The sequence below is a fragment of the Podarcis gaigeae genome (assembly GCF_964106915.1).
Source record: "Podarcis gaigeae genome assembly, chromosome: 12".
Lineage (NCBI taxonomy): Eukaryota > Metazoa > Chordata > Lepidosauria > Squamata > Lacertidae > Podarcis > Podarcis gaigeae.
In genome coordinates, this window is record NC_139688.1 from 49,474,627 (window position 1) to 49,501,058 (window position 26,432).

The 26,432-nt window shown below is 41.5% G+C and overlaps 1 protein-coding gene across 9 annotated transcripts in view; it reads right to left on the minus strand.

Annotated features, from left to right (window-relative positions):
• MYRIP (myosin VIIA and Rab interacting protein) overlaps nt 1-22,919 on the minus strand; it is a 148,678-nt gene extending 125,759 nt beyond the window's left edge. For 2 of the 9 annotated variants that reach the window (XR_014556815.1, XM_083705638.1), the window contains exons 1-2: nt 19,259-19,436; nt 4,289-4,439 (exon numbers count right to left, since the gene is read on the minus strand). Coding sequence is in view for 8 of the 9 variants with exons in the window: in XM_083705638.1 (XP_083561764.1) it covers nt 4,289-4,398 (110 nt within the window). In the remaining variant the exon portion in view is untranslated. Of the gene's footprint in view, nt 1-4,288; nt 4,440-18,495; nt 18,561-19,206; nt 19,438-21,654; nt 21,975-22,320 lie in introns of those variants that run through there. The other 7 variants (XM_083705643.1, XM_083705639.1, XM_083705644.1 and 4 more) reach the window with 6 other exon arrangements.
• Between the last annotated feature and the right edge of the window lie 3,513 nt (nt 22,920-26,432).

Genomic DNA, 26,432 nt, shown 5'->3' on the forward strand with positions numbered 1-26,432 from the left:
TTAGCATAGGCATCAGTGCATAAGGAAATGTAGCTGCATCGTGTCAAAGACACAAATTTGGCCTGCTAAGAGCATTTGCCAGAGTGGAAAAGTAAAGCATCAATACAGGATATAATGGGATTTGGAGCTCCAAAAACCAGAGCACCATTGCTGGAGCCTTTCCGTTCAGACCTGCTATTGAGCACTATAGACTAGAACAAGCATCCAAACAAAATTAGACCTAGCTGCAGCTGCCCTATGCAGATCTGCCTAGAGATTGCGATGTTAATAAAAGCTCTGTAAAAGCATTAATGAGAATTTCCATAATTTTTGTTCGTAAAGGTTTTCCTTCCTCTTTGAGATTAGCTCTTTATTGCTATAGAAACTAGGAAGGTGACGGCTCTCATCAGTCACCAGAAACAAATGTAATACAAGGTTGTGGTGCCACGTCTTCCAGGCTCCTTATTTATTAAATTTGTATATTGCCCTTAATCCAAAGATCACAGGGAGGTTCACAACATAAAAATGCTAAATGGGAACACAAAGTGCATAATAAACAGAAACAATCCCTTGATGCAGCCCTACATTTCCTTAAAATATTTAAGTCCTGTGCTAATCTGGTTTGACCCTTCCTGATCTGGAACATCTTGTAGGCAACAAAAAAATTGCAACCCAGTTTATGAGAGGAGGCGGCCTGTGCCTTAAAAGGCAGAAAGCCAAGGGAGAGCTATGGCAGGATGATTAGTTGGGGAAAGGCCACCAGAAGGAAGAGGCCTGAGGAGGCAAGAAAAATTGTGATGGTAAAGAAGGCAATGCAAACCTTTGGTTGTAGCCCTCTAATGCATAACATTTATTTTATTTATTTAAAGGATGCATGTGAATACATAATCTTATTTGTATGCTGCCTTTCCACAGTTCAAAGCACACACAAGGCGGCTTGCAACATGAGAAAATACATCACTACAACGTAACGAAAGTGGTCATAAGCAATAAATTAAACATATATATATAAACCAAACTGAAACATTTCCACAGAAATCACAACAAAATCTAAAATAAAGATACAAAAGAACAAAGGCAACAAGCGCACTCAGCAAACTCCTCCAAACAATACCCCTGACCTTCATAAAACACAGAAATAAATCCATATGTTAGAGAGAGGGGCTACAATCCAAGGCATGACTCTTCCCTTGTTTTTCGGAAACAAGTCCCATTGAAATAAGTGGAACATAGGGACTTTAGTGGAACCTGGTCCATCTGGCCCGGAATCCTATTTCCAAAATGTTATATCAAAGGTCTCCAATGCGTAAGTCAAGAAAACTTATCTTACATAATCTCATTTGTGTTACCGGCCTAGGAAAGTGAATAATACTCCTCCTATAAGGCTATCAGGCCCAGCTTCTGAATACACAAGATATCCATAATTAAATATTGATTTTACATTCCAGCTACTCATTATCTCATAGTATGCCACATCTTGTGAGCTAAGCAATAATTATTAATTTGTCTAGCGGATAGGGTGTTGACCTACAAACTTAAACCAGGTTAACTCAAGAGATCTTAGAACAAACTTCAAAATGTTTTGTGCAAACATTGTATTAGTTTACACAACCTGATGTTCTGGGCATGTAGAAACATGTGGTTTTGATTCAGCCTCTATGGGATTTTTTGTTGTTTCTTCTGACAGAATACTATACTGGTACTGAATGCACAATGTTCCAATAAGTGAAATAATAGAATAGTCTCCCGCTACCTACTGCCTGCTTCCAATTCACCCCTTTTCTGTTCTTTACCTTTTTTTCTGTTTTTCAACTATTTTCCCCTGTAGTCAGGAACCCACCCACCAGGAACACAGATATAAGATTATAATGTAGATACTATACAGGAGCAGATGGCACAGCGGGTCAGTGCATCTAGCTGGTAACCAGAAGGTTGCTGGTTTGAGCCCACCCAGAAATGGCAGTGGGTAGGATTCCTGCATGGGAGAGGGTTGGACTTGATGACCCCCAGGGTCTCTTACAACTCTACAATTATCTTTGATTCTATAATCTGAATGATCAATACAAATCAACTTTCCACAGTATACCTGGAATTCTGCTGAGCATAGTGAAAATAAAATCGAAATTCCAGAAATATTTAATGGACATCTGATACAGTATTCAAGATGGAGAACAACAGTATTGCAATATTTATATTTTATATTGCAGTAAACAACAGCAATGAAATAGTCTTACCATAAACTTCAAAGCGCCAACAGATTCATCTGATAACCTCTAGAGGCCAACCTTGGAAAACCCTATTCAAATTTTTCAATTGTAATCAAAGAATGCTTCTTCCTGGCTTGCCGATTTTCTAGCATACTTTTTTTTTATAATTCAGTTGTGAGAGCTCCCCCTGCCCAGTATGAAGTGGGAGAAGCCAGACGCAAGCTCACCATTCAGTGAGAACCAGAACCAAGAACTACTGTTGTGATGAAAAGTGGGGCCAGAACTGCTATAAAATAATGTCAGACTTGTTTCTAGGTGCATCACTTATTCTTTGGCATACGATTAGGCACTGAATTATGATGAAAACTACAATTGCTCTCAATTGTAATCAGCAGCTGCCACATCCTGCCATCCAATGTGAAGTTGTTAAGGTGCCCATCATTCTAACTTGTTTCAGGTTATCATCAAATGGAAGTACAAAACAACAGTTCCAGGTCCATTTTTTCCTAGCCTCTTTAAGCTCACCTCTGTCTATTAACCATCTTATGTATGGACACAGAAATGAGTCACTTGGTAAACACAGAGCCATGGGAATATTCCCACCCCTTCTCTAGCAGGAGTGCTTAAAGGAAACACTTTCAGCTTCTTACTGTAGGTTGAATATAAACTAGTATTATATAGGAGGCATGTGGGAGTAATTCATGTCATCGGTGACATCTAAAGTTCCAAACACAAATGTTGCATTAATTAACATAACACATGTTTTAATATATTCCAAATCTGTTGACAGCTCATCAAAACACTCCAAAGCTGACCTTACAACATATTTGAGAAACAAGCTTTAGAAATATTGCCCTACCACAGAGTTCAACCGAGTTATTAGCTACATTTTCATGTGCTACTGGCAGAAAAGAACCAAAGGAATTTCAGTTACAACAACAGTACGTTTTGCTCTTTCAACACAGCTCTAAACCACCAACCAAATGAAATATATGAAATGTTGCTCATTGCCAATCTCTAACACGGAGATGGATAGTGTTGCAATAGTCTTGCATAAATTGAAAGTATGTAGCAATGGCATGGCAATTAATGAGTTTTAGATTAAGGTGGTATGGTTTTAGTGCTCTCATCTCTCAGGTGGACTTCCACATCTGGACAAAAAAATGATGAATTCTGATTAAGTAACTATAATTTAATTTTCAGTTAACATGAATGGTAGGCTAGGTGGTTGGTAGAAATCTACAGTGAATGAGGAGTATTAAGAGCCACTAATAGAGAAGATCGCTTAACTTATGGTTTCCTGTCTTATTTTTCTTCATTGGCTATCATTTCACTTAATACTTTATGCTTAAATAACTATCTGAAGCAAAATAGTTATAACAGGCCAGGGCATTTGTAACCTCGGTTCTCTGGAACTCTTGCCCTTTGTCTCAGCTCTGAGCAATAAGCACTGGCAGAGGAATGGGGGTGCAGGGGGTGCAATCCGCCCCGGGTGTCATCCCTGAGGGGGGTGACATCGGTGTGCCGCCCCCCTGGGATGCTCCCTGCGGGCGGCTAGCCCCATCCCCACGGGTGGCTAGCCCCACCCCCAGGTGCACAGCCTGTGCGCCGCTCCGGGTGCCGGAGCAACTAGCTCCGCCTCTGACAATGAGCACGGTACTATTACAAGGAATCAGAGGAATCCAGAATAGCCCAATCTAAGTATCAGGTGCCGACCAAATATCTTCCACACCTTGACCAGAATGCACAGCCTTGGCCACATCTCAAGCAAGTATATACCTCCATACTCTTAATGAGACATTATGCAAACAAGTTACAGAGGGATTTCTCTAGCAAGTACCTTGCCCTCCTCCCTCCCCCAACTAGAGCAAGGTGCCCCAAGTCAGTCTCACTTTCCACTAAAAAACTGCATTGGTGGTTCAGTGGTAGAATTCTCGCCTGCCACTAAAAAATTTGCTTACGTTTTGTAAAACAGAAGTTTTGGATTCTTAATTCAATCACATCAAAATATAATGAATTCAGATTACAGATGGTGCAAAATGTATACCGCTCAACAGTTTTCTTATCTAAATGCTTACATGTTCCACTTTCACGGGTCTTACCTCAGTCTATCTTCTTCTTTCTTGCGGAGGGTGAAATCTCGCTGGACCACCTGCAAGACATGCTCCGCTTCATCATCAGTCAAGCCAGACAAGTCTAGCTTCCTCCCCATGGTTAGTTCTATCTTCAGTGCAATCAATTAACGAAAGGAACCTAAACCACAAAAGGAAACAAAATAAAGAATGTAAAAACTAAAAACTCACTGCAGGTCTCCAGCTGAGCTCCTAAAAATTAAAAAAGAATACTCATTTAAAAACTGGTATAATTCACAAGAGGGTGAATCTTTTTTATATATGTAGAATCAATGTACACCTCAGGCCTACAGTTCTTACGAGTCAAACTGCATGTCGACTTCCAGCTCAGGGCTAATATTCACCAGATTGATCAACAAAACAAAATGTACCTCAAAGCAGTTTCAGGGAGCTGCAATTTAGAGATGTTTGCATGGCAATGGCAGGTAGATGCTCATCTCTTTCTCTGCAGTTTTGTTTTCTTGCCCCTTCAAGCTGCTTTTCTCCCCATGGTGTGGGGTAAAAAGGTACAGATAACTGTCCTTTTTCATACCAAGAGCAAAAAGTAGTTTGAGGTGTATGCCAGCATGGGGGGTGGGGAGCAAAATGTATGGCAAAGACAATATTTTTTAAACCTCTTTTGTTCTCACCAAGGTCCCTTCCACACAACCTGTTTATTGAGCATTCATCTTGATTTTTTTGCGGAAAGCTTAGATGGCATTGCATTGAGTGTTATCCGACACTTTCCAGTGCATTTTCCTGCCATTTTGCTTATCCTAAAAAGTCCAATCTTTTGCAAAAGCTCCCAATCCACTTTAACTGTGAACCCGAGCTCTGGCACAGTCTAGAACTGCCCTGCTGAATCTGTTTCTGAAATGTTACAGTTCAAAATGTCTAATGCTCCTCTCTCCCTGTAAAACAAAAACAAAAAACCTTCACATAGAAAACTAGTATGTTAGGATTATGTTCAGGATTACAGAAAACCATTTCCCAAGATATTCTGTTATACTGTACTACCGCCCAACTCAATCAGCATTCTGTATTCACTAAGCATGCTCAGTCTTCATTTTTGTGTTGGGGGGGGGGGGATCCTTAAAAAAAAAAAAAATCACCCAGCTGCAAACCTTGTATATTTTGTTGGAAATTATTATTTAGTTATGGGCATGTGATTTAAATACTTATGCATGTTGTATTTTATTGAATATTTGTATGCCACCTTGAATCCTTTGAGATGAAGGGCAGTTTTAAAGTGTAACAAACGCACAATTTGGGGGTTCCTCCAAGCCTACTGAGACCTCCGCCTTGCAGGTGGACGGACCTGTTTCAACTATGAAGAGATCCACACTCGAAGAATGAGTTTACTGTTAGTAAACAGAAAATGCTACATTTGGAAAGTGGCTTTGAAATTTCCTTACAATCAGATTCCAGATGCCAAATGCAAGTTATTACATGCAAGATTTGGAGGACAGAAGTAATCAAAGCTACTTAATTCTGAACAAGAAACTGAGACTGCTCAAGCACTTTGAGTAGTGCTGCCTTGGCCTTTGATCCTCAAGGCAATCCAATAATAAGCCTGTCCATAAAGCTAGAACTAATGAACAACACACAACTCCAGTAAAAATGCACACACACACGCGCGCGCACACACACACACAAACGGAAATGAGCATGAGTTGTTTAATTACTCTGGGGAAAAACCAAACCAAATTCCCAGTTCCCATTTTTATTTTCCCCACAGTACTGGCTATTAATTTATGTACATAGCCAACAGAAGAAGGAACCATGAGTGAAATTAGCGGGGGGGGGGGTGGATTTCAATATTACTGGCAATACGGTGCTCCACTGTTGTGAATCAGATCTACACACAAAAAAGCATGAAAACAAAAGAACAGACACATCAAGCAAACACAAACTATAGCTGGTGAAAATGTGAGTGACCAGATAATCTGGTCCACCTAGGTCAACAGTTCTGCCAGCCATCATCATTTAAGTTCCATGAACATTATTCAGCTTCGGCTCATGTTTGCAGGGCCAGACCAGGACTGATGCAGTTGCTTATGGGTCAGAAGATAATGAGATGCAGAGCTGATCATGTGAGGTAAATGGCTAATAGGCTAGGACAGTGGTTCCCAATTGGGGGTCTGTTTAACCCACCCAGGGGGTCTGTGGCACCATTCACATAACAAAAACTACCACAGTGGTATCAAAATTTTCAGAAGTTTGGCTTTTGAAAAAGAGGAGGTCTGCAGTACTTAGCAAACTGGGAACCACTGGGCTAGGATATGAGAGAATAAGTGAGTCATCTTTTTCAAAAGTCTCCTAGCTTACTGGCCATGTACCTGCAACCATACCCTATTTAACAGTAGTAGTAGTACTGTATTTATACCCCACCCATCTGACTGAGTTGCCCCAGCCACACTGAGCAGCTTCCAACATATATAAAAATATAATAAAACATTAAACATTAAAAAACTTCCCTATACAGGAAGTATATGGTTTTCCCAGTAGTGATGTATGGAAGTGAGAGCTAGACCATAAAGAAGGCTGATCGCTGAAGAATTGATGCTTTTGAATTATGGTGCTGGAGGGGACTCTTGAGAATCCCATGGACTGACTGCAAGAAGATCAAACCTATCCATTCTGAAGGAAATCAGCCCTGAGTGCTCACTGGAAGGACAGATCCTGAAGCTGAGGCTCCAATACTTTGAGAAGAGAAGACTCCCTGGAAAAGACCCTGATGTTGGGAAAGATGGAGGGCACTGGAGAAGGGGACAACAGAGGATGAGATGGTTGGACAGTGTTCTTGAAGCTACCAGCATGAGTTTGACCAAACTGCGGGAGGCAGTGGAAGACAGGAGTGCCTGGCATGCTCTGGTCCATGGGGTCACGAAGAGTCGGACACGACTAAACAACAACATACAAGGCTGCCTTCGGATGTCTTCTAAAGGTTGTATAGTTACTTATCTCCTTGGCTCAAGGGGGTGGTGTCACATTACGCCTCTAATGAAAATAGGGACGTCCTAAGAAAAAGGATCAAATCAGAAACTGGGACAGCTTCTTTAAATTAAGGACTGTCCCTGGAAAATAGGGACACTTGGGAGGGTCTGCGTAGCTTCCCTAACAAAATATGTACCTTGGTAACTCTGCCACTGGAAGAGTCAATAATAATTAAGGGCAATTATGGCTTGGGAGGAAAGACTTAAAAGGAAACATAAGAAGAGCCCAGTTGGATCAGAACAAAGGCATGCCTAATTCAGCTTCCTGTTCTCACAGTGACCAACAAAATACCTATTGGGAGCCCAGAAGCAGGACCTCAGCATTTGGAGGACAGTAAGATTTTAATAGGGAGCTGCCTCTCTCTGGAGATCTGATGTGAGACACTGGATTCAGCTGCCTGCTCTTCCAAGCTGTGCCTCCACCACCTACACTCTACCTATTTATTTGTAAAATAATTGTTTGTTTGCAGATAAACTCAAATATTATAAAACACTGCTAGCTGCCAGTAACTGAAGGAAATGGAATCTGGGTAACTGCTTTGCCCCTTAAATTCTCTTGAAATCTTTTAATCTGGCTGCTTTGCTCCTACAACTCCAGTTCCTGAAGTGAAGCTCTAAAGGAACACTCTCCAGAACGTTAATCTAGACATGCCCTTTTCTGCACCTTTTCCAGCTCCACAATATTCTCATTGGGATGCAGTAATCAGAACTGTACATGGCATTCCAAGTATGACCGCACCACAAGGCATTATGCTACTGGCAGTTTTATTTCTGAACCCCAAAAGAATCTATCTTTTTCACAGCTGCAGCACACTGGGTTAATGTTTTCATGGAGATCCACTATGACTACAAGATCCATTTCCTGGTCAGTCAGCCACTAGTTCAGCCCTCATCATCCTATATGTGATTGTTTGCCCCAATAAGCATCACTTTAACAGTGCTATTTTTCTAGAAAAAGAGGTGCCAAAACTCACCATGAACACCTCCCTTGTTCTCTTATAATGGCAATGGCACCCACCTGAGAGGTGCCAGAACGGAGTCCCAGCGAGTTCCAGCTTGGGGGGGTGTGGAATGCCCTGACTTTGCACATACTTACATTGAAGTAAATGTTAATGCTCATTCACCCAGGCAAGAGAGATTCTTTTGGAGCTTTCTGCAATCCCTTTTAGTTTTTACTATCCTGAATGATTTAGTGTCATTTGCAAATCTGACTATCTTCTCTGCTCACCCTTAGCTCTGAATCACTTCTGACCAAGTTAAAAATCACTTGTCCCAATACACCCATTATGGCTTCACAGAGAAAACAGGCAGTTCCTACCTTAATACTACCACTTTACTATTGCTACTGCACTTGAATAACTCACATTGGACTCCACCCACAAGGCAAGACTTCCCCTATCTGGTGCCCTCCAGATGTTTCAGACTCAGGCCAAAACATCTGGAGAGCATCAGGTTGGGGGACACTGCAGAAGATCATGATCTGCCAACATAATAAAATGTAGTGTAGTTTTGCAGAAAACAACAGGTGTATGTACTTTTCTAGCCTTTGATTCCAATATGTCAAAACAGTTTACAGGTATTAATTCTGCTTCAAAACCATTGTGACTTAATTCTGAAGAATGTTTCCCAGGTTTTGCAATGGCAAATTTACTGGAAGAGACACATTAAAAACAGGTAATTGACTCAGGGGTTTCTGAACAGCACAGAACAACTTTGCAACTGCAAATAGTCATTAAGCTTTACCGAAACAACCTGCTGCTGGTGCAGTATTTGGCCAGTAAAGAGTTGATGATCAATACATGGACTTGGGGAAAGTCAGATAATCAGGATTGCCATTAAGGGCTATGACACAGAACAGAAGTCTGAGCTACTGGAGCTAAGGCAACACCCCATAAATATGATGAGTACAGTTGCTACTGAATTTCAGTCTAAGCAAATTTATAATTGAAGGAAGTCAACGTATTTTCAATAAGATTAAGACATCTTGTAAAGGAAGTACTGTTATCTGCTCTTGACAGGTTGACCATGAGGCCACCCACACTTCCTCTCATTCCTGTTCAGCCCTTAAATGAATAAGCCCTTTAAGAAATACCAAGTAATTGTTCCTTACATCTATGAAGGGTTGAATTAGAGCTTCACAGTACAGTGGTACCTCGGGTTAAGAACTTAATTCGTTCCAGAGGTCCGTTCTTAACCTGAAACTGTTCTTAACCTGAGGTACCACTTTAGCTAATGGGGCCTCCCGCTGCCGCCGTGCCGCCGGAGCACGATTTCTGTTCTCATCCTGAAGCAAAGTTCTTGACCCGAGGTACTATTTCTCGGTTATTGGAGTCTGTAACCTGAAGCGTCTGTAACCCGAGGTAGCACTGTACTAGAATTGGAACCCAGAACCTAATGATATAATGTCCACAATGCAAAAACAGTTGACAATCACAGGGGGAGTTGGCAATCCTTGGAGCACCTGCTCAGTACCCCGAAATATTTATACACATTCATATGTATTTTTTTTTAATTGACATTCATTGATTCAATGTGTACTGTACTAAATTGAGTCCAACTGGATGCCTCCAACACCTGCAATTCACAGGGTAGAAGCTTTGGTGATAACGATTTCTGTTCATTCTAAACAATCTAGCAAAGTAACTGCTGGTGATATATGAACTATGCTGCAAAAGCACTGATGGTCCTGAGAAATCCATGCTAGTTGTTGCTTCCCCATCCCCCAAAATGTACGCCACTCTTTGTTTAGATTTACTACCACTGGATTGGCAGGAACAGTTCTAAGTAATTTTAGCAATTGATCGAATTTCAGGAATTGTTTTAGAGGCTAGAAGCAAGCAACATTTAGTTTTATTATTACAAAGATTGCATACCTTTATGTGCAGCCTAAGAAAAGTGCTATGAATAAAATTATTGGGTAAATAGCTTCACATTATTTTATCAGCAAAATGTGGCACGCAAAATTCAGGAAAATGTCGTAATTCTTTCCTTAAGACCTGAACTTAGAAAAGAGTATAATTATCCAAGAAAACAAGCTGATAGTGTTAGCAGTCAAGACAGAAAAATGTGCAGTATCTAACTAAGCAGCCACATGAATGAAACACTGCCTGTTGAAATGGTCACATGAAATAAACACGAGACAGCGCTTTCACTGAGAACTGCCTGTGAAAGAGAGCAACAAATATCATATTGTTCCTTATTAACACAACATCATTTTCTTTATTATAGAGATCAGCTAACCATACCATACCACTTTTTTTATAACAGTTGGACAACGTTATCAAACAACTGTTCTAAAAACCTATTATTTGCACAAAGATCTTTTTTTAACTTGCAAAAGCAGTTGCATTTTGAATTCCTCCAAAATTATGCCGACGCTATCAAAAACTATTTGTACCTTCCCTTTAAAGCCCTGATGTAAAGTTGGACCCAGAGAATTAACCTGGATTGAAACTTCACATTTTTTCCAACTTTGCTGACCTTCTCCAGCAGTGTAGAGACACAGGAGAGGGATGGGTGGGTTCTAGGGTTAAATCATAGCTCAAACAGAGAACTAGTAAGACCAGCAGGATCCTACCTGACCTTAACGTGCAGCCCAGGATCTCGTGCAGCACATAAGAGTTCTACAGTAAAGGCTGTTTAGCAAACCAATCAGCATGGAACTGGCATTTCAAGATATGCTGGAAAACCACCAGTTTAGAACCGGTGTCAATTTCAGACAAGTTCCTTACACTACTCATGACAACTGCTTTGCTTTCATGGCATTTGCTTTCTCAAGGGAAACCAGTTATCCAATTCATAAACCACAGAAACCTGGAGTTAGCTTGCAAAACTTCACTTTCTGCTTTTCGCAATGATAAATCAGCCATCCCATTCACCACAAGCAAAGAGTCGGCCATGGGCATGGAAGTGGAGTCAACACAAGCAAGTTTTATTTGTTGAACCATGACATTCATAGCTTGCCTTTATTTCATCATGTAACTACAAGGCAACCCAACCAGACTTAGGCCTGCTTAGTTTAAGCAATGTTTCTTTGTCCTTTTGAGCATGTCCTCAAACCAGTTTGGAATCTGGATTTATTCTGACTTATCTCTAGAGCAACTCAGGAGGGTGCATGCCTTTGTTCAGGTATGGGGAATCACAGAAGAGTTAACATCAGCAGAACAAAGACTCTCAAAATTGTTTCAGAGCTTCTTTCTAAGGAGAAAACACACTTCAGGTTGTATTTTTATTGGGACTGCTCATGGTTTTGGGGAAATCATCTTTATATTTCTAACACAATATTTCAGGTGCCATAGGAACAGGCAAAAAATCGTTCTTAAAAGAGACAGTAGATCAAGCCCTGTCAACATTACTTTTTTGATAACTAAAATTGATCCTGATGGCTAATTATAGGGTGTCTTGGTTTACATCTCACCTGTTAAATAATGGCATTTACTATTCATTACCCATCTGTATTCTCCGTTTACATTAACAGGACTCACATGATGGCAACTGTGTGCAGAATCGTGACCTGATCTTATGCAGCAAAACCTCACTGGTTTACTGATACTTAGCCCAAGTAAATGTGTACAGGACAGCAGCCTAAGTATAAGCACAGATTTGTCTCTTTTAAAATAGGGATTAGAGACAGGTGATGCTATGCAGCAGCTAAGAGCAGTAGCAGCTATGCCCTCAGAAGTCCCTTGTCTGCATATCCCAATAATAAATTATTCTTATAATACTGTTTTCAGCTATAAACCCCTGGGCAGCTTTGGACAAGTTGCTGTCTCTCAGCTTCACCTTCTGCCTGCAGTAAAAAGATTGCTTACCAGCTGTTATAAGCTTAGAGCACTTGAGAGAGTGCCAAATGAAGACTAAATGTTACTCTTGTTGCTGAAATTTTCAAAGAATAATAAAATCTGAGACATAGGTGGAATCTACACACATATAAAAAACGCTATGAAAATGCTTTTTAAAAAGCGTTTGGAAAAAGACATTGAATTTTGCATAGCTCACTGTCATCATCTAGTGTCACATTTGTATATTGCACTGTGCAGCACATTTAAAACGTTCTATTTGCAGCTGTATAGCTGAGTCCATAATAAACTATTTTAGCTCCTCTGGTTCACATCTTTTATTTATTCTTTTTAAAAAATAGTTATTCTGCTGAAGCAATTTAATACATTTATTGTTGTGTTTGCCTTTGCTCCAGAAGTTCCCCAAATACTAAAGATAGTTCTTTTGCCAACAAATGGAAGGTGGGTCTATGGTTTAGTACTAAGGAATCAGTTCCCAGAGTAGAGAAGTAGTCTGGATTTGAAAGGCCATTTTAAAGTCCCACGTGGAAAGAACAAATTCCAAGTAGTAGTGAATCCCTCCGCAGATATTCAAAGGTAATATTTCTTCATGATTTGCATATTAGAGCTGGCCCTGAAATTGACTGCAACAATGCCACTTGGAATGTGGGGTGTACAGTGGTGCTCAACATCGCAGTGCCTGCATGTGCAACAAACACCAGGCTGGCAGTAACACAACATTAGTCTCAATCCCATCCATTCTCTCACTTAACTGTCTAAAAGAAAACATGCTTTAATTTAGCAGGGGGTTGAACAAGACAGTCTTCTAGCATGATCTGCTAACTGTTCAGGAGAAGTCGACAGTCAATCAAGAGTTAGATTCAAATGAGGTCTGTGAGGACAGCACAGAGAGAGGCATGGTCAAGAACCAACCAGGCTGGAACAAGAATTTTTATAAGCTGAGATCAATGCAGAGTAGCTTTATGGTGAAAAGGTTACCTTGGGAGGTAGCCAAGGTCTGCAATAGCAAATGAGCAGAATTTATATGTAGGAGTGCTCAACCAGAAGCAGCTAAGGAAGGTACAGGCTTTTGTAGGCTTCTTTTTCCTCTTTCCTTTCTTTTTCTCGTTTTCTTTTCTTTTCATACAAAAGTGTGAAGGACCAATGGCAAATTAGATTGGCTCCAGTCCCTCACTTCCAGTTCAGGACTGGCACATAAAGATGCATGTCCACTGTTATAAGCAGAGAGAGGGGAAGGAGAAAGTAGCAACCAAAATGCAGAAGGAAAAAGGCCAAAAATACAAACACTACCAACACTACCTAATAATCATCCTAGGGCTGAAAGAGTTCCAGAAATCCATCTATCTTAGCTACCTGCAAGTACAGCAAGGCTATCCATTCACTAGACCAGGGGTCTGCAACCTTTAAGACAAAAAGAGCCACTTGGACCCGTTTCCGAAGAAAAAAAACTGGGAGCCGCAAAACTCGTCATGATAAAAATAACTTTTTTGTCACTTTTTAAAATTATTTCTTTGTTTGACCCCTCAGAATTACTCCTCCTCATAGAAATAAACGTTAAATTAACAAGTTACCTTTTTTTGTGTGTGTTCTTCACTCCCCTTCAAAACAGTGACCAGCATACATGCCCCCTCGCTAGTATCCGCCCCGGAGCTACGGCAAAGGTGTAAAAGAGCCACATGCGGCTCCGGAGCCGTGGGTTGCAGACCCCTGCACTAGACCCATTCAATCTGATCAAATGCGGCAGTCCAGGATACAGAACAGCACAGGGTGAGAAAAGCTACGCTAGGGAAGTTAGCTGCAGGGCAAGTGGTCCAGGTGACTGAAGAATATAGTCATGGCCTAAGCTATATCACAATTTATAATGTGTAAAATTATTTCTCACTCCCCCCCCCATGTAAATCAGAGTGGCATATAGCAAAACTCTGTAAAATATACACAAACAATAGAACACAGTATAATCTGTTCCTTCCTGACAGCTCTGCTAGCTGCAGCCTCGAAACAGCATCCCAAAGCAGCTAAACATGATAGTGCACGCAAATAAGGCAATAAATTTCAATTGCTAGTGCAACTAAGAAATAAACCAATTTTCCTTACTGTAAAAGGAAGACATTGTGGTAGGAAAAGGAAGGGGCAGCACCAAAAGGACAACAAGCAAAAATCCAAAAACCTCAAAATGATGCTCAAAAATAAATAAATTTATTAGAAAATATATGCTTGTGTGATTTGGTGTGCCACATTCTTCAGAGGCAAATAAATTGTTATTCATTCAAAGCATGCTGCCTCAGACCTAAAAAAGACAAGATGCCAAAATGAATTTGACATATACTTCTGCATAAACTTCTCAAGTTCAAGAAGCATTTTGAATATTTTGCCTTGCGGGGCGGGGGGGGGGGGCTTGCAGGCCCTGGTGTCCCATAAAATGTTTGTTTGTTTGTTTTTTAAAAGCAAAACTTAACTCATATACCCAGAAAACACACCCTGCCTGACCTTCTGGTCTACAAGTGAAACATCATCAATAGCCATAATTCTTTGCACCGATTTCTCTAAATCATTTTATTACTAAGAGTTAATTGCAGGAAATAACTACAAGCTTATTTTAATTTAGTGCCAAACTGGCTTCCACTGAATCAGCTGTGCTTCATCACTGGAAAGCTGGCAAACTTATTTGTGTATTTCTTTATGGAAACACATTAAGGTAAAGTTGGCCTCTTGCCTTGGTAACAAGCTATATCCATTTTTAAAAGCTTTCAAGGAACTAACACAGGGCAGTAAAATATATTGAATCACTCGTTTGATCATGAGACACATACCAGTATTGTTTTGCTAGCTCTGACAAATTGCCATACTACTATAAACCACTTTGGGTTGTTTTTGTTTTTTACAATCAAGAATTGTATATTTCTAAATAAATAAATTAAAGGTTCAGGTGTCATAAAGGAAATATATTGATATGCTCACCCCATTTCTCCAGGTGGAACAATATTAGTGGAATGTGGTTTCTTTCGAAATGAGGCAATTGGAGGCTTATGGCATATTGTAATATTTTAAGATTATTTAAAATAAACAATTTGAGATTGCAAAGCATGCAGTTTAAACGCTCCAACAGCAAACACCACTGCCCCACAACAGGTATGCAGATGAAGACAGCTAGCACCCTAAAACGTTTACACAGCCTGAGCTCAGCCCTCTCTTATAGCTCTCCTAGTCTCTTACTCCATGTCTCAAAACTGCAGTTTATATATTTCTTCTTTTCACACACAGACATAGATTTCATCATCCTTAGCTGGGGTGTGGGGGAAGGTAGGCCACATATCCCCTTCTCCATTTTTTTAAAAAAAGTTCAGAACATTGCTTCTTGATGTAGGACTACTTTGCAAACTTCAAACCATTAGCTGCCATTGGGAGACATCACTTAAATGTTCACAGCTGTTGAATGTCAAATCCCAGATTCTGGCCAGGTAAAGCAAAGCGACCGCTATTGCCCTGCCCAAAAAAATCCAATATCAAGTCCAATAGGTTACATAGGTTTAAAATTATTGAATTGTTGGATTACCAGTATCAATTAATTTAATGCCACCTTGCAGCTGAAGCAGATGAACCTTTGAGATACTGTTTTGTAGGACCTAACTCCAGCAATATCTTTGAAATAATTCATAGAGTCTGTTTTATTAATAAATCACACACACACACACACACACATATATATATATAGTGTGTGTGTAACACATATACACACTTTAGTACTGTAACTGGATATTCTTCATAATAATATAATGTTTTGGTATCATGAAGTTGTCCACATCAGTTATGATAACTGTAAAAGACCAACTTTTCTATGGCTTTTACCCTTCGTCAAAATCACAAAGCTTTTCCTCTGACTCTTCTAGAATATCTAATTCTCGATTCAATATAAAAAGCCTATCTCCAACTAGAATCTAGGTCCTGGATGCTTGCAGAACAATTGCTTTGTTGCACTAAAACTGTAATTTCTTGGAAATGCATGTGCAGAACTAATTGGGTAAAGAAAATGCTTTTGCCAATCAAGTTTGCAAACATTATTTTTAAAGAATAGCAAGTAAAGAGTTAGGCTTAAAATGTGCTGTCATCAAATATAGATGTGACGCCAAATAGATTACTATTAGGTTGCTAACATTAGCAGAATGTCCCAAAATCAAAAGAGCGTGCCATGGCTCTTTAAAGTGTAGGCAAACTTTCTTCATAATGTTGACTTTCATTTCTCACATGCCAACCAAAGACTGTCTGCATCGGTGCTTGTGTTTTGGAATGTGTATGCATAATAAAAATCATATTATCCCAGAACTGCAGTGAAGTTACATCAGAGTCACTTGCAGCTAACCCAGCACAAATGCTTAGGAGCAGGCTCACTTTACAAGGTAAATAAAAAGCAATTATTTCCCATTTCTGAATATAGTAAAGCAAACAGTCAGCCAAAAGATCACTAAATAAATCAGCAAAAAAAACAAAAACCAATAGCAACACACACATTAAATAGGAAAGTGGTGCTGTCAGAACAATTAACAAGCTTTTGATGAAGTCACCAAGAAAGGAAGACAGGCGAAGAGTGCCTGAAACCAGCATTTAGACTGACAGTTGCTAATATGCTAAGCAATTCTTGTTTGCAGGTACTCTTAGCATAAGATATACTTCATTAACAGTTGACCTTTACACAAACACAAAAACTCAAAACACATTGAAAAGTTTCAATCACTGCTGCTTCTGCTTGTTAAACAGAATTTCCATTGATACAGCTTGAATGGAAAAAGACCTTTAAAATTCAGATTAATTTCTTATCTTGTATAATATTTCATTGATTATTTCAGACCATTTTAATGAATGGTGTAATGGGGGGGATGCCAAATTTAACTTGCTGTAACATTAAACATAAAAGAAATGGACATCTATTATTTATTCATAAATCTTCTGAATGACAATGACAATTGGGTCTGAGAATACCTAAATATAATAAGAAAATATCCCATACTGGTCAATAGAAGCAGATGATATATTTGATTAACAAGAGTACATAACAAATATCTTTGATTTCTACTAGCTACCTAATTTAAGTGTAATCTGTATACCTTTGATTCTCCAAATCTGTATTTTGACCCCTAACGTTCTCTTTCTTCCAGTCATCAGAAAAAAATACACTTGTAGTTTACAAACTTTGAATAACCAGCATACATACTCATGTGATTGTGATTATATTTTACTTATACATCAATTGTGCTTTTCGAAGTCAAGGTTTTCCCTATGATGATTTATTTGAACAAAAATATATTGAGCGCATAACACTTTTCTTCAGCATCAGTAATGAATGCCTGTTCTGTCCTTTTTCATCTACTGCAAATCCCATAGCCTTCTTAAACATCCTTATTTGTTCAGACATTGCTACGGTGTGGAAACTGCTTCCATAGCTGTGTGTGTACAAAAGCAGGATCTTTCAACATGTTATTGTCAATACAAGTCAAAGTCAAATCTCATTTATAAAAATAATAATAATAATAGTTTGCCAATGGGTTACGAGTAAGGGGAAAGTGCTTTGTTTCTTTATCTTCTTTCTGTGATGTTCTAGTGCAATGTTTCCCAACCTTTGGCCTCCAGCTGTTTTTTGGACTACAGTTCCCATCATCCCTGACCACTGGTCTTACTAGCTAAGGATGATGGGAGTTGTAGTCCAAAAACAGCTGGAGACCCAAGGCTGGGAAACACTGTTCTAGTGCAGTGTTTCCCAACCTTGGGCCTCCAGCTGTTTTTGAACTACAACTCCCATCATCCCTGACTAGCAAGACCAGTGGCAAGGGATGATGGGAATTGTAGCCCAAAAACAGCTGGAGGCCCAAGGTTGGGAAACACTGTTCTAGTGGATGGCTTTGTCCATATAACTGAGAAACCCAGCAGGAAGCATAAGCCACTGTAGCAAGAACTCCAGCCTGTTGCCTTAAAAGCATTTTAGGTATACTAAGGTGGTCAAGGTTTAATGCTGTATTCTGCTAAAGTTGCAATCCTATGCACATTTACCTGGGAGCAAGGCCCACTTTAATGCAATAGAAGTTGCTTTCTAGTAAACATGAAGAGGGCTACAAAACTCCCCAAACATTTCCTTAACGTTTAGATGTGCTCACCATCAGTTACAATCCTCTATAAATCTAATTATTTCAGGTACTTCTACGCATGCAACCTAGAAGGAGTCAATGACCCTGTTTTGCTAAAGCCCAATACAATATTAGCAAAAACTACTCTTGGGCTCTAAATTGTTTTTAATGGAAAATGTGTGTGTGTGTGTGTGTGTGTTCCATAATTCTTCTCTGTTATATGTTCCTATTCAATTATCAAGAAATGTTGATACCAAGGTCATAAGCATAACATAGACAACAGCACTTACAGGGCAATCCTAAGCAGCAGTCATGTACAGCTGCAATGACAGAGCCAGGAACACATTACTGCCAGTCCCCAAACATCTCTCCAGGTAGGGATTCAAATCCCCATATACTGCTCACAACTGCTGTTTTACATCACAATGCACCAGGAGAGCTCACACAGCACAGCCCTTCCCCTATCTTTGGAGCAGGATATTTGCAGTGCATACCAAAACCCTGCCTAAGGCAAGGGTTCAAGAAGTGGAAGGGCGGGATCAGGATTCACAATAGAGGGTAGTGGCAGAGAAAGAGAGTGACAGCAACAACCTCCAGTGGCTCTGTATACAGGGGACAAAGTTAGGAAGCAGGAGTTGGGAGTTTGGCACCACTCATTTTTAGCAAGCCTGACAATAACAGCAGCAAAAACCATGAGAGGGGCAACTGCCAGGAAACTCATAATAATAATAATAATAATAATTTTTACCCCGCCCATCTGGCTGGGTTTCCCCAGCCACTCTGGGTGGCTTACAGCACATAAAAAATTGTAAAACATTAGGCATTAAAAATTTCCTGATACAGGGTTGCCTTCAGATGTCTTCTAAAAGTCAATAGTTGTTTATTTCCTTGACATCTGATTGCAGGGCATTTCACAGAGCGGGTGCCACTACCAAGAAGGCCCTCTGCCTCAAATTCAGACTCAAAATTCACACTGCAAATGACAGAGGGCAATTCCCTACCACTCAGCCACAGGAAACAGATACATCACAGGGCATTTGCCTCTTCTCTTACCCACAATCTGCACACCAAGTCATCTATACCAGGAGCACCGGACTGCAGGAGAAGCCCTTGCCAGGTGGAGCAACTCAGATCTTACATTCAGGAAGTATACAGCCCGCACACTAGGAAAGGTGGAACTGTACACCTTTCCACTTAAACCAACCAGGAAGGGCACTACAGGGTCTGTAGGCTGCTCCCTACATGAGCCAACGGGTGCTTTATTATGACATCACACCTCATTGTTCTACCGTCACCACACCATGCCAGATGACTGCCTCATGTACCCTGACATTAGCTCCCATCCCACTTGTGGACCCTGAAAAGTCAGTCTTGTCTCGGGAGTTTCATCCCAATGGGGTCAGCTAGAGCCAAGTCCCAGAAACAACAGCAAAACAAAGCATATGGCAGTGTGAAATATTTTATTGAATAGCTTTTGGGATGGAAGAGACCCCGAAAGGAAATTACACACATCTGGGGTTGCCAACCAGTCACTCCAGTAGGTGCTTTGCAGGGCAGGAGGTGTAGCGTCCCGTATGACACCAGCTCCACATCAAAAATGCCTTCATGTGTTGTATAACTACCATGGAGCGTGCCAGGGCACAGTAGCCTGCCTACAGGGAGCAGGAGAAGGAGTAGGAAGTATCCTGGCCACTAGTGCTGGTCAATGGTTGTGCCTCATGATATGCATAGAGTTGGTTGCAAGATGGTTCCCCCACTTGTGGCAAAAGGAGACACTGTGAAAGAATGACATGCGCTATGGCCTAAAACTGTGCCACCCCAACCCTCCCATAACACTGTTCATTTTAGGCATTCTGCCAGCGTATTTGTAGTGTTGTGTCAGTGTAGCCACCACAGTGATGGCATCTCCCTCATTCCACCAGTTCCTGACAAACCCTGTAGCCCCTCAACAGGCAGAACTCATGGACAGAACTGTGGGCCTAGTATGGAATAATTAGACAAGTCACTTCCTGGCAGTTAATAGAAGCAGGTATCTTCCTGGGTGCAAAAACCAAAATTTCTTCCCAATATCTGGAAGAGCATTTTCAAAGGAAGAGTAGGGATGGGAAGCCTGACCAACACAAGACAGGTTATGCATCTTTAAGCCTTGCAATTAAGTTAAAGATAAGCACATGCTGAAATCTCTCCCATAATTAATGGACTTCAAGGGGCTGAGCTTTGGCCTTACACCCCTATTTCTGTAGAAATCAAAAGTTATTGGCTCCAACAGCTAATTTGGAAAAGGAAAATATGTAAGCTTTTTAATGCACATGCAGCATATTCATCAATATAATTCCCTTAGGCATGGTTGTATTCCCTAGGATATACTTAACAGCACAGCCACATTTTAAAGCATTTTGCTTCGTTTTTTGTTCCAATTTGGTTACATTAATTTAAAAATACAGCTCAGCACAACAGCACTGATCATTTTAATTAATTTGCTTAAGACAAGTTAACTTTGACCAGATGGCATTTTCTTGCATAATTGCAATGTGCTGTCCTCACGTTAATGTTATAGTAACACATGCTCTTTCCTGTGATTTTGAAAGGTGCTGCTGTATATACTAGCAGAAATAATGCAGTCACAATATTGTGTGTATAATATTGTGCACTACGGTTTCCAAAATCTATTGGAAGTTACTGCAGAGCAAAACATTGTGTTGCTTTCTAATAAGAAATAATAGGAGCAATTATTTGTGATCAGATAATGATGTTTTAATAAATCTGCCAAGTTATTTGAGCAGCTGGCCACCAATCCAAACTAAATAAATCTGATTAGTGTTTTAATGTAAATAAATGAAATGAGCAGAAAGGGACAATGGTTTCAAGCAGTTCACACTGCTTGGGGCTTTTTTCATAATTTTTTTTTTTTTAAAGATGATTTCAGGTATGATGGAACTGATTTCCAGACTGTTACAAATTCACCTTTTTAGTGACGTCAAACACAGACATAAAACCAACTTTTACTACGCCCTCAAGAGAAGTTTATCTTTGGCACAGAGCAAGTAATACACACCCATATACACAGACACCTTTGGTTGATTCAGCAGCATAGAAGAAAGGCCATCATAAATTATTTTTCAAACAAACCCAAAACCCGCGTACAATAGCTAGCAACACAATAACTTATTCAAAGCAATGTACCAACATATTGACTTCTAGGCTAGCAGAGAGGGGTCAGCTGAAGGGTACAAGCCTGGAGAGCAATCCCTGTTGATCTCTATGGGACTTACTTCAGATTAAACATGCATATCTTGGGGCTTCACATCATTTAAAGCAATAGCAGCCTTTCCCATTTCATCATCCCTGCTTGTTCCATCTTCCTCTGCCTGCCCCCTTTCCCTTAGCACGGTCTCTTCACTTAATGCCAAGCCAGTTGTGTGCCATTCGGCCCCTAGCGTTGGAATTACCTGCAAAGGCAGTTAAGGAGCAGCACAAACGCCACCCTGGAGCCCAAACTCCGGCAGCCAAGGGGGAGAGAGAGCTGATCTTCAAGAATATATATATACCCAAGGAATCCCTGCCCAGTTTTCCCTCTATGCCACCCTGGCGCCGTCCTAACGTCAAAGTCAGCCGGGATCTGCCATCCCCGCATGACCCAGCTGGGAAATTGTGGGCATATAGATTAGCAGCGTGTGTCCAAGCGAGCAATCGCCTCGAGAGCAGCAGCAACAGCAGCAGCACCAGACACATTCTCCCTTCCCCTGCAGCAGCAGCAGCAGCAGGCACTGCGATAAAGGAAACCGGCAAAAAAAAAAAAAAGAGGTGGACAATTATCAGTCCTTGCAGAACGCCAGAGAGAGATGCACCAAAATGGAAGCTGGCGGGCAACTTCCCCCATCGATTCTGCCCACCCCCATCTCGGGCAGGACTCCCCCCCCCCCCAAAAAAAAAAAAAAACACACGACATTCCCCAGAGCCGAAGGCGGGTCCACAAGTCCTTCAAACCGCGTCTCTCCCCCCCCCCCACTACACCCCCCACCCCACCCCGCATGCATAGGTCGTCAGGGTGCGGGACACCTTGAGGCGCCGGTTCTTTTTCCCCCCCAGAAGGAGAAGGAAGGAAGGAAGCCCACCTTCAGGCTGGGCAGCTGCGCGCGCCGAGCGGCTCCCCGATATCCCGGACCCGCAGAGGCGTCGGCGGCGTGTCCAGCTATGAGGCGCGAGGCGGGCGTCCCATGAGGAGACCGGGTCCGTCGAGAAAGAGCGCGGCGGCGGCGCTGCTGCTGCTGCTGCTTCTGCTGTTTCCTCGGCGCCTGTCACGGGAGAGTGACGGCTTTCCACCTTCGCCGGCTCGCTCTCCCGACAGGGGCTCCTCCTTCTCCTCAGAGAGCGCGGACGGAGCCAAAGCGTCGGGTCGTAACGGCGGCAGCGACAGCGACGGCAACGACCCCGGCCAAGCCCGTTCCCGCCCTCGTTGCCCTCTCCGGGCGGCTGCGCTGCCTCCCGCCGCCGCCGCCGACACCTGGCCGGGACGCCAGGCGGCCAATCAGAGGGAAGCGGCGGCTCCTGAGGGAGGAGGAGGAGGAGAGGCTGAGGCGGGCGGTTAAGGGAATGTGCGCGCGCGCGCGCGCGCCGCGGCCGCGCTTTCCGGATCTCGCCAACGAGCCGTTCTTGCCTCTCCGTTGGGGGTGGGGTGAGAGGCGCGCGCACCGCTTCCCCGTTTGCGCGCGCTGCGAATGCCCGGCCGTGGCGCGCGCCCACGTTGCAGCAGTTGAGGGGAGTTTCGTCAAAGGAGCGGCGGGAAGGGAGGCAGCTGCTGCCCCTCAGGCAGTGGCATGGGGGGGTGCAGGGGGGCCGGCCGCACCGGGCGCAACATCTGGGGGTTAGGGTTAGGGGGCGCAAATACACGGGTTAGGGGGTGCAAATTACTTGCCTTGCCCCGGGTGCTGACAACCCACGCTACGCCACTGCCCTCAGGAGAAAGCAGCAGCCAGGGAGGGGCTTTTAAGTTAAAGCACAAGGCGGACACACAAACACCCCAAAAAAGTCTTGGAATGTAGGAATGTTATAACATTGAGGAGAGGGCTCTTGAGCATGGGCAAAGTGCATTGGGGGACCGCAGGGCGCACACAGCTCCCATGTGGGTTCAGGGAAAAGGTTTCCAATTATATTTTATTAAGTTTCTACCTTTTTGACACACACGATCCAAGCACAATTTCGACTTTTCTCTTATTTTTGTCGACTTGCCTCCCCGTTTTCCATGGAGTCGTCGTTTCTCCCCTTCTGCCACACCCTATCTTCTACCTATTAAATCATAACCCCAGTATTATAATCTAATTAATTCGGTTTCTCGAAGCTCAAATCCTGTGTGTGAGTTTGTCATACCTTAATATTTATTTAAGTAGTCCGAAAAAGGCATCTCACCCTTAGTTTCTCTTGAGTTTGCTGTTATTTTTGCCCGTTCTGCTAGGAAAAGGGGTTTCCTTGGCAAAGGTGCTCGTCTGCATCTAGGCCTCTGCCACTGCATCTTTCCCTTTCTGAGATGATGCATGGGAAGAGGTGGCTTGTCATTTTATTGCATTGTTTATTATTTTCCCCAAAGCTCAAGTGCGTTTTATAGTCCAGCATGAAGAACAGGTATTTTTAAAAACGCCAAAACAAATACCATATAGTAATAGCATTAGTAAAATCAGTGTGTTCCACGCAGGAAAAGGCGGGAAGTGGTGGTCGATTTTTGTATTTTAGAACTCAAAGGGCTTATGTTTATCATTCCGGAAGCATCATTTCTGCATCTTCAACCTTCAGTGTTTGCGAAATATACTGCAGACTGTGGAGAAGTTAGTATTCAGCGGAGCTGGCTAGGGGCCGACTCCTAGCACCAGAGTTGGCAAAAGAGACACTTTGCAAAGAAGGGGAAGGTGGCGCCTGCAACATTTATTCTTGAAAGGCTTAGAATCGAATTGTGGATTGCTAAAAAGAAGGGCATGGATCGTGTGCTGTAAAGTTTGTTTTATTCTCAGCTGAAGACAAGGAAGATGAAACTGCAGCGGCCAAAAATAAGAGAGTCTGGCACCATATTTTACCAGGGGCCAGTGGATGCATGGACTGCTTATGATTTGTTTATAAAGCACATCACAGCTTTTGTGTAGCTTTCATACCAAAATATGGAGGGAAGAGAGAGCGAGGAAGAAAGCAGTTGCCTAAACTGTAAAATGAATCTGTAGAATTTGGAAAGTGAGTGAGGTCCCAGCTAATGAGAACTGGAAACTTAAGTTGACAGACTATGCACAACTTGCAGATTTAACATACAAAATCAGAGAGCAAGAAAAACGTACGTTTAAAGAAAATCGGAAAATGTTTATTGAATATATGGAAAATAACTGTGTACAGCTGAAAACGCTGGCTGCATTAAGATAAATTCAACAGAGTAAATAATTTTTGATGGATGTAATAGCGGAAAACTGATTGGAGTGGTTATTGTAAAATATGCAGGGATGTAAGAATTGCAAAATGAACCATGGAAAGAGAAGAGGGGAAGTCACTGGATGTTTTAAAGTTTGTAAAATGTTTATTTGAAATTGTGAAATAGAAAATTTAATAGAAATTATTATTATTTTTAAATGAATCTGTAGAAATAGAAGTGGGTCTTGAATACTCAGCTCTCAGATTAACAGTACAATCACAGAATCATAAGTGTGGGAATCACATGCTATGCTCTCTAGGGTCTCTCCAGTTTTTTCTCTTCGCATTGTATTGTGTTTCCCCATCCCCTTTTTATTATTATAATAAAACTCCTTTTAAAAAATCCTGTAGAATCACTTTTAATAATTGGTTCTTGAGTTTAATTCCTCCCCCTCTCCCTGTCCCATTTTCCTCGTGTGTTGTGGTTTTTTAGATTGTAAGCCTGCGGGCAGGGACTGTCTTGTTCTAAGTGTATGTAGGCCACCACACTTGGAGCATTTTTGGTTGAAGGGTGGGCTACCAAATGCTCTAAAGTATTTATTATAATTTAATACTTTTAGAGTTGAGTTGATCCCTGGAGCTAGTCCAGCTCCCTGTTCAGTGCAGGAATCTTGCAACTACAGCAGGAGGTTTAGCTGAGTGCTTCAGCGTTCCCTGAATTGCTGGAATAACTGTATCCTTGCAGAAAACTAAATCCATCACTATTGTTTCTAAAGGTTTATGGGAAGCAGATCACCTTAGGGAAGAGTGGAACAGGGAGTTAGAATGTACTAATCAACCTTAAAAAATGGGAAGTGGTTGTAGGATCCATATGAAACGTTTTTCTAGATTTAAAATTTAGCAAATTGAGCAAAAATTGTTGCTTTGGGTGTACTGGATTCCACATCTCTTTATGGCGGCATTGTTTAATTTAGATAGATTCTGGAGATGTAATGCTGGAAGTGGCTCACTGAGGCACATGATGTGGGTTTTCCAGTGATATCGCCTTTTGTTGTCCATATTAATTTTGTATAGGCAAAAACCTTGATATTTGTGGCTGTCCATGTACTTTTGAATTATATCCCTGTCATATGACAATTAAAAACAGGGAAACAAAAAGGGACTTTATGAGCCTTAATGGTTGCTAAGATACATATACACTTTGAGTCTGGAAGCATAAATGTTCACCCTCTATTGTGCAATGAAGACAATGTTCTTGCTACATTAGAACATACGTTTATAAACATTGATTTTGTTTAGATACCTATTCGGACATTTGAATGGCACATATTCATTTGTACAGTTAATGCGAGCTAAGGGGGAGTTCTTTCCCCTCCTTTTCCCTCTTCTCTTTTCTTTTTCTTTATAAATGTGCAATAAAAAACGATTTTGAAAAATTGAAAAATTCTGAAAAAAACAAAGAACAAGTCTGTTCCATCTTCTGCATGACAGCTTTCAAATATTTTTAGAGAGTTATCATGTCTCCCCTTATTCTTTCGTTCTTTCGTTCTCCAGGCTAAACACATCCAGCTCTTTCAACTGCTCCTCATAGGACATCGTTTCGAATACAGTCCTATACACACTTAACCTAGAAGTTTGCCCCACTGAGTTCAGTAGGACGTATTCCTAGGGAAGCGTATATAGGAATGTAATTCCTAAGTTCCATTCTGTGTGCATTAGACTCACGCTGGCTTTCTTGCTATCACTGTAAAGTGGGAGACAACCTTCAACACCCTTCTTCTGCAGGCTAGATTTACCATTATGCTGTGTTGTAGATTCTAGCCAAACTTGAGAGCCTGCTGTG